This window comes from Salvia splendens, chromosome 14 (assembly GCF_004379255.2).
Source record: "Salvia splendens isolate huo1 chromosome 14, SspV2, whole genome shotgun sequence".
In the NCBI taxonomy this organism is placed as follows: Eukaryota; Viridiplantae; Streptophyta; class Magnoliopsida; order Lamiales; family Lamiaceae; genus Salvia; species Salvia splendens.
Window position 1 is genome coordinate 22,541,470 of NC_056045.1, and position 9,058 is coordinate 22,550,527.

Below are 9,058 nucleotides of genomic sequence, written 5' to 3' on the forward strand. Positions count from 1 at the left end.
AATTGCTTGCGTTGGTTGTCATTTTAACTATGGTGCCACCATAGTACACCCCATGTATATATCATTAATTTTCAGTGCTATCATCCAACTAATCGATGACCATTAAATCGATTTCCTTGTATATTTTTCGGTGTTTGAAAAAAATATGGATTAAAGTGATATGGAGTGAAGGAATGAGAAAGAAGTGAAAATCATGGTTCGATCAATTATCATAAATGCCACAACCTACCTTATTATTGAGAGAAATATACCATCAATAGATAAAGACTAATTTTTGTAGACGACCAAAAATGAAAAGTAAAATTATTTTTCATAGACGAAGATAATATATGCTAATTCCGGTTCGATCAATTTGCATATACGGCCAAACCGATTAAGGTTAAACCATAAATCAATAGAAAAAGATTGAGACTAACAAACATTATATACTGCTCCCTCCATCATGTAATATGAAATCTTTTTTGTCATTTTGATTTGTAAAATACTCCCCCCGTCCCCAAAGAATATGCACTTTGGGGACGACACGAGTTTTAATGTAAAATTGGTAAAATAAGAGAGTGGTAGAGAGAAAAAGTAATTAAAAGTATTGTTAGTGGAAAATGGGTCACACCTCATTAGATAGAAAAACTTTTCAAAACTAGAAAGTGCATATTCTTATGGGACGGACTAAAAATGAAAGAGTGCATATTCTTGTGGGACTGGTGGAGTATTATGAATCTGATTTCATTTTACAATATAGTATTAACAATATGTAATCCTTTCAACTAATTTATTTTATTTATATTTTATTATAAATTAATACATAAAAATAAAACAAATATTTAACTAACTTTTAATAAAAAAATTTAAAAAATTTGTGTCGAGTTGAACGAAAACTCCTATTAGGACTGAGGGATTATTATGCAGACAACTCCAAGCCAGCAAGGACGAGGACTTCAAAATGGACCTTGACAACGGGCCCAACTTTTAAAGTACGTTGCCCCATTGAAATGGTAAATATTAATTTTAATGGGCTTAGCATAGCATCTGGGTAGCCAATTCGAGCAACTTCAACTATTGACACATACACATAGAAATTGATCTGAAATAATTAAACCGTGCAGTAGGGATCAATCAAATCACTAACAAATTAGTGATGGTTGATTACCAACTTTTTCAAATCCTACTTTTTTACCTCATCACTCACTCTCAAGTGGTTGCTTAATTAAAAATAGAGGAAGCAGACATAATTTCAACGCGGCATTGACACCTTTGTTCAAAGAATTGTCTTCGTGCGATCCATATTCTTTATTACTAGTACTATTTGTCTGTGTAAGTGTAACAGCCGATGCGAGGGGCGAAATCTCACATTAGCAAAGACAAAATTTATAAACAAGGATATACATACCTACTTACTGGAACAAAGATGTAATATTAGTACTTATTCGAAATCGAATAAAAGGACCCATATTGATATTTACGATTATTCCCTTCGTCCACTAATAATCGTCCCATATTGCTATTTTTGTATGTCCACAATAAATGTTTCATTTGTATTTATACTATTTTTGGTAATGAATCTCATATTCCGCGAATTTTATTTCATTTATATTTTATTATAAAATTAATATATAAAAGTAAGACTTTATTTCCATTATCTATTTTTCATTATATTTTTTAAAATTTGTGCCGATCAAATTTAGTTTTATAATTGTGGACAGAGAGAGCACCGTATAACAAATATGCCCACATTCATGACACGTACCCACTAACATACTACGGAGTATATAAATTAGCTCAGAGACATAATATCCCCACCTGGATTTCATCTTTAAACGCAAGATATATACAGAATGCGCACACTTCCATACCAAACATTTTTATAATTATTAAATACTAATACTCTTAAAAAAATATGTTTGTCAAGTAGCTGTAGTATACCGACGCTTGACTATTCAAAGTAACAAATTATGTACCTATATTTGCTGTAACGCAAAACATATTTTTTTTTATCGTGATCGGATTTATCTATATTTTTATGGTTTGTCAATTGTGAATCTTACTATCCCCTCTACCTCTACCTCTACATCTGGAAAGAAAAGAATGCTTGTGTCGGTTGTGGCCGAGTCCACACACATTCCATTCCGAAACCCCCACGAACCACCCTACCGACATTCGCCCCAAAAATAATAGGAGTATCATACAAATTCATTAATCTCATATAGTAGTACTCCATTTCATTTATATATTGGACCCTGTCACCTTCATTTATTTACATATCTATGGGAAACTGCATATTCAAAACGCTGGGAGTGGTGGAGGACATGGTCAAAGTGGTGACTCCCGACGGCGGCGTGATGGAGCTCTACGCTCCCATCACCGCCGAGTGCGTCACCAACGAATTCCCCGGCCATGCCATATTCGGCAGCTCCCGCCGCACCTCCCCGCCCCTCTTCCACACCGACAGCCTCTGCCCGGGGCAGTACTACTATCTCCTCCCCACGCATAAAGGCAAGGACCACGGAGGCGAGCGCGCGGCGCCGCCGTACCGGATGTCGGTGGACAATCAGGGGAAGCTGCGGCGCCTGTCCGAGCCGGAAGTGTTTCCCAAGTACAACAGTACCGGGGTGTGGAAAGTGAGGCTGGTCATCGACACCGATCAGCTGTCCGAGATACTGTCCCAGGAGGCGCGCACGGAGGCGCTCATCGAGAGCGTCAGGACGGCGGCTAAATGTGCGGCGGCCGGAGTCCCATCCGCCGCCAATTCCGAACGCCAGAGTAGGACGAGTACCATTGAAAATTGCTGAGAGATATCTCTGTAAAGACTACAATAACAAGTTAAATTAGCCCATCACACACAAAATTATGTGGGTGAATATTTTAGTGGTACTATATCTTTAGCAATAATAGTCGTTATTATTAAGGTCAAGTGCCATTTTTTTATTGTAGCAATATAAATATCTTTATATTCGTATACTCCATTGTTAAAAAAAATTAGTCTCATATTTTCATTTTAGTCCATCCACCAAAATTAGACCATATCAAAAATGAAAAGTTTTTCCCATTTTATTATCCTATTATTATCCCTTGTTTTATATTTCTTTGTCATACTTTATCAATTTTATCTCTATATGTCTGATAATTTCACATTAGGCGGCCACCGAGAGAATTATTTTATTGGACTGGGTGAGCATTATTGTTCTTTCTAATTATAGGCACCACCAAATCTTAATGGATACAAGGCCTTTACAAAATAATCCTGCTGAAGAAGTCTCATTTCGGTGATAGATTTTTGTGAAAATGTTGTCGGATACTAGACTTCAATTAACTGATGTTTGAGATATTACTGTAATCGATCTCAATTTTATGGGTTAGAAGGCAGTATAATTTTTCATATCATGACTACCAATATATCTGTATAATTAATAAGGTTATTTTTGGATGAGTATCATCAGGTGACTCTTAGTCAGAAATCATTGTAAAATAATTCCTTTAGCAATATCTAAGTACGCTACCTACTATTAAAGTATATACTAGTGCACTCTTTCTACAAAAAAAGCACGTTTAAGATTTTTTTTAATAGTAGTATAAAAATAAGCGTAATAATAAAATATCAAAATATTTCTTGTGGCCTGATCTAGAATATCCCGTTAATATATTTAATACAAGTTGATTTACCTGAGTAGCAGTAGTGGTAGTATAATTTATATGTATGTAGTAGTATTCATCGCATGAATTGGTAAGTAGTATTCATCTCATGAATTGGTAACAGTAAAGTACAAGATGAAATTTAACATAAAACCCCATTATTGAACAAAAAATTTAGACATGTCAAATTTTATTTTCAAAGGAAATACTACTAGTAGTAACCAAGAGGTGAAAAGGAGAAGTAGTATTGAATTTTGATTTTTGCCTTCAGGGTCAGCGTAATTGATTTCGGAGAGGCAGATTTGCAAGAATGGCCAACGATCGATTCCCACTACTGCCATGTAGTTGCAACATCACTCAGATACAAAAGTATGGACTGGGGAAGTGGGATTTTGGTAGGACAGGGAGCTACGCCCCCGCTAAGTTGGTAGGACAGGGAGCTACGCCCCGCCCACTTAGCGGGCCACTGCATATCCTGATTGAACACTCCATGCAATATTATTGGGCTGGGATATGGAGAACTCTGGAGGTTAGGGTTTCAATCTATTGCAAGAAGGAAAAGGAGAATTGGGCGTTTGGGGTCACACGTGACTCATTTCAAACACCCGACACAAAAATAGTAGGGCTGGCAATTTTTGACACGACACGATAATCCGACACGAATCCGCACGAAATTATTGGGTGGGGTCAAGTCTTATTGGGTCCGTGTCCTTATCGGGTTGACCCATTAAGAACCCGATAATTTCGGGTTGGGTGCGGGTTGGATGCGGGTCGGATACAGATAACCCATTAAGAAATAATAATATTATTTTTATTATTATTTTAAAAATATGTATATTAATTTAATTTTTAATTTCTTGTAAATTAGGTTTAAATAGTATAAAACGAATTTTAATCGTGTAAATTAGGTTGAAAAATAAGGTTTAATCGTTTAATATCGGGTTCGGGTCGTTATCGTGTCGTGTCAACCCATATTATATCGTGTCGATAACGGGTTCGTGGCGGGTGCGGGTCGTGTTCGGATTTGGATGTAGCAGGTCGGGTTCGTGTTCGGATTTACAATTTCCTTAACAGGTCGGGTTCGGGTTAGGCCTTATTGGATCGGGTCGTTATCAGGTTGACCCGATAACGACCCAATCCGCACAATTTGCCAGCCCTAAAAAATAGTATGCATTCGGTGTCCTTTCCTCAACTCATCATGTATTAAATGATAAATCCCACTTTTAAATTTTAAATTAATAGGGGTGTGTGAATGTGAGTCACAATACACAAACTCTCAAAAGGTTCAAACTCCACTTCACCTAGGGGTGGGTCGATACGATATATCGTATCGAAAGTTTCGTATCGTGTATCGTATCGAAAGTTTCGATATATCGAATTTTGATATATCGAACTTTCGATATGGATAATATCAATATCATTATCGTATCGATATTTCGATATATCGTACCGAAATTTGATATATCGTTCAGAACGATATATCAAAGATCGATACGATATACCGAAATATCGTACCGTTTCAAATACCCGTATATAAAAAAATATAATTTCAAAACTGAAAAATAACACAAAAATTAATTCAAAAATATATTGAATTTCAATATATTTCGCTATATACGGTATATATCGATAATTCAATATGTATTGATTTTCAATATAATTCGATATACCGAAAATATCGATATATATCGTATATTCCATATAAAACGATATATTGCGATTAAGGAAGTTCATATCGTTATCGTATCGAAAACTTACGATACGATACCGTATCGTATCGTATCGAAAATTACATATACCGAAAATTCGACAATTTTCGATATTTTTCAATACGGTACAAGCGATATATCATTTTTCGATATTTTTTCCCAAACCAATAACCTTATAAAACCATTCCACTGTCCATCGCCAGTTTAACAGCTACAGTTTCTACGACTTTAAATTTTAATCAGCTCATCAACTCTCTCTCCGCTATCCTTTTTAATAAATTTAACTAATCTGTCGCCAAACCCAATCTAATTGTACGATACATCCACGTAAAACAAAATTTGACCGTTGTTTTCACTTTTTTGGTTACTGGTTTTAGACAAGTATTAGTAATTTCTTTTTCTTCAGCTATTTGATCATGCGCTAGGTTTTTATGCTTTCCGTTTTGAAAAATAAATAGGAATCATTCTTGATTGATTGCTTGATTTGGTTGGTGATTGTAAATTGTAGAATTTGCAATTAAGCAGGAGAGAGAGTAAAGATGCAGCAACCAGGGCCAATGTTTCCTGTCATGCCATCGTTTCCACCTACAAATATCACCACTGAGCAGATTCAGAAGGTCATATCTCCATTCACTTTCCCCCAAATTTAGGGCATTTTTTAAATTCGATGGGGATGCTTTTAGTTTCATCTGAAAAAAGATTCGATTTTTTATATTTATTAGTTTCGGGACCTATTCATTCGATATCTAGGATTCAGTTAGAGCAGGGAGATACTGATTTTCAGGTTGTGTACCACCTGGCTTGGTTGGAGGCTTAAGAACTATTTTTTATTTTTTTTAATTTATGGAGTTCTGAAGAGTTCTGCCAAATTTAGTGGTAGTAATTCGGTGTATATTGTTTCAAAAGTTATGGTTTATTTGATTATGGATGCACTCATGTTTGCAGCCTTTTGTTTAGGAGACTTTTAAACAGTATATTAGCAACAGGATTTTAATGACATGTTTCATGTATGAATAAGGGAGGCTAATGTTTAAATGACACTTGCTAACTTGATGGAAGCGTTTTAGTCCAGGAACGCAAGTACTGTTCCATTTCATGGTTTTTATAAACTGGATTTCAAAAAAAAGGTTTGCCAAAATTGAACCAAAAGCATTGACATGAAATTTTTCCTTGAAGGTGTGAATGTGTGATCTAGTTTATGAGATTTTAATTTGATCTGCTACCATATCAAATTGTCGATACCATATAAGACATGACCACCAACATCACCACACAGCTTGCCTTAGGAGTTTTAATTATGCTACCAATCTGAAGTTAAAGCTAAACACCTCGACCTTTTTGCCTCCGTGCATGAATTCCTCATTCATACAAGTACATCTGTTAGTAGCATTTGGTTAAATTATCATCAAAATGAGTTGAACAACTAGCGGAGCTGGTATGAATCTTCCTAGGCAAATTTCACTTGTTGAGTAAAGCTCTTTATTATACAACACTGATAATATGCATATCTCGCTAATGCTTTTAATAGAACTCCCATAAATGGTTTTGTCTTTTTAATCCGATGCATCAGATGCACATCATGTCCTTATCCACCCCAACGTTGTACAACTTGTACGTCACACTTTTGTAAACATGTAGGTTTGCTGAAATAGGAGATGTGTCATAATTTATTCGCTTCGTTTAAGAGATTACAAGTGAATGAGTGATCAATGTCATTATATGCACGTTCCAAGAGCATTGACAACTAGTGCGCACTGCAATGTATTTTAGCACCCTTTGATATCAGTGAAAAGTGAATTAGTAATATACTGTCATATAATCGTGTCTGTTTTATTAATAATATGCTCCCTTTCCATTTTTTTTAGTTATCTTAATTCTGGAATTTCTTTCATAATTTATTACTGTCATTATGTGATTCTCATGTGGCATGCGTCTTCAAAAATTCTCACTTTATGTGTATACATCCTATTATTCACATTCTGATATACAACCTTGTTGGTAACTCATGATGCAGTACCTAGATGAGAACAAGAAACTGATATTGGCTATTCTGGATAATCAAAATCTAGGCAAACTTGCTGAATGTGCCCAGTAAGTTCTTCTACTTAGATGCTGTAATATACTTACTTGTTCCTTTTATTGTATGCCCAAACTACTTCAAATCAAATTGGTTATTTTCTTGTGATATTGTTGGGATGATATCTAGTGGAATATAATTTTGTGTATGCAATAACAACAACAAATAGTCACACTTGACTAGACTGTCTAAAGCTTCCTGAGAAGAGTTGACTTACTTTATTTCAGTGGACTACTTTCATATTCAATGCTCTTTATGAAGTCTATTCTGTACACATATGTGAGGATAGGGAAACATATTTTCATGTAAGTAGAATCGTAGGCTAAGGCCCAAGTACAATGACTAGGATCTGCTGAGTACCGAGATCGGTGTCATTCAAAATTAAATTCTGGTGACGGGCAACTGAATATGTTAGTATTTAACAAGCCATAGCATAAGATTAGTTTTGGATGTAGGACATCGTCATATATAGCCTATTTATTACATATGGTTGGTCGGGGTATCCTTTTGATTATGAATTGATCAGGTACCAGGCTCAACTTCAAAAGAACCTGATGTATTTGGCTGCTATAGCTGATGCCCAACCTCAGACACCAGCAATGCCTACACAGGTATCTATTGGAGTCGGTAGGAGAAGTTAACTGATAATATTTGATATATTTCGCTTATCCATATATCGAAAAATGCAGATGACTCCTCATCCTGCAATGCAACAAGGAGGGTTTTACATGCAGCATCCTCAGGCTGCAGCCATGGCTCAGCAGCAAGCCACGTTCCAGCCACGACCGCCCTTTAATAGCCCACACCTATTACAAGATCCTCAGCAACATCCAAATATCCAACACAGCCACCTGCAAGTCGGCCAAGGGCAACTGGCCATGAGTTCCGTCGGTCCCAACAATGGCATGAATCCCCAACATAACGACGCCAATCTCGGAGGGGCCAGCAGCAGTATTCCCGCATCAAATTCGAACCTTACTGACATCCGCGGGGTAAGTAGGCAAGATAAACCTGATAGTCGGATTGCAGGTGGCTCTGATGGCCAGGGAAACTCTACTGCAGTTCGTGGTGGTGGAGATGCAGAGGAAGGCAAGTAAAGGGCGGCATAAAATAAATGTAGCATTCCGCTATCTGGTTGTTGATAATAGGCTTCGTGTTGTAGAACTAGCAAAGTTTGTTCGACTAGGAATAGTGTTTCTTTCTGCTCCGCGAGGCTGGGGTCTGTTGTAGTGACAAAGGCAGGAACGAATGAATGAACAGTTTTTCCATTCTAGGTGGCCTCTTGTGAGTTGGGCTAAGAAGCCTGTGTTTGCATGCTTATTCTTAACAAAAGGAAGAATAATTGAAGAAAAGCACAATTTTGTTCATTTGCAATTTTGCATGCTTTGTGGTATGTTTCTTGTCTCTACTGGGAGAACCAGGGGAACTGATCCTTCGCTGTTTTACAAAACATGTTCATGAAACGCACATATATAAGTTTCTCACTTTTTATTCCTTTTTCCCTTTAACTACCGTTTAGGCAAATACTAACTCAAAACATCATTCCATCCCATTAACCCCACAACACCGAGCCATTACGTTGATTTGAATCAATGAACGGTTCCAAGTCCATGAAAAATAGTTCATTTTTTTTTACTCTTATACT

General features: G+C 36.4%; 2 protein-coding genes across 5 annotated transcripts; both read left to right on the forward strand.

Annotated features, from left to right (window-relative positions):
• The first annotated feature begins 2,261 nt into the window (after nucleotides 1-2,261).
• LOC121764360 lies at nucleotides 2,262-2,786 on the forward strand. Its single transcript, XM_042160395.1, has one exon. It carries the CDS (start codon nucleotides 2,262-2,264, stop codon nucleotides 2,784-2,786), a length of 525 nt encoding a protein of 174 aa, XP_042016329.1.
• A 2,791-nt stretch (nucleotides 2,787-5,577) lies between these two features.
• LOC121766007 (GRF1-interacting factor 3-like) lies at nucleotides 5,578-8,765 on the forward strand. Of its 4 annotated transcripts, none has more exons than XM_042162336.1 (5): nucleotides 5,578-5,648; nucleotides 5,845-5,953; nucleotides 7,351-7,427; nucleotides 7,940-8,024; nucleotides 8,103-8,765. In XM_042162336.1, exons 2-5 carry the CDS (start codon nucleotides 5,876-5,878, stop codon nucleotides 8,508-8,510), a joined length of 648 nt encoding a protein of 215 aa, XP_042018270.1. In that variant the 5' UTR covers nucleotides 5,578-5,648; nucleotides 5,845-5,875; the 3' UTR covers nucleotides 8,511-8,765. The 4 variants fall into 4 exon arrangements, with proteins under 4 accessions (XP_042018270.1, XP_042018271.1, XP_042018269.1 ...); XM_042162337.1 differs by lacking the exon at nucleotides 5,578-5,648 and adding an exon at nucleotides 5,675-5,723; XM_042162335.1 differs by lacking the exon at nucleotides 5,578-5,648 and adding an exon at nucleotides 5,677-5,761.
• Nucleotides 8,766-9,058: the final 293 nt, after the last annotated feature.

What these genes read in the sequence shown, in the direction of transcription:
- LOC121764360 (XM_042160395.1), top strand. Translation starts at nt 2,262, where the DNA reads ATGGGAAACTGCATATTCAAAACGCTGGGAGTGGTGGAGGACATGGTC.
- LOC121766007 (XM_042162336.1), top strand. Translation starts at nt 5,876, where the DNA reads ATGCAGCAACCAGGGCCAATGTTTCCTGTCATGCCATCGTTTCCACCT. An exon ending in CCACTGAGCAGATTCAGAAG is followed by an intron (nt 5,954 to 7,350) that starts GTCATATCTCCA and finishes CTCATGATGCAG; the next exon opens with TACCTAGATGAGAACAAGAA. An exon ending in CACCAGCAATGCCTACACAG is followed by an intron (nt 8,025 to 8,102) that starts GTATCTATTGGA and finishes CGAAAAATGCAG; the next exon opens with ATGACTCCTCATCCTGCAAT.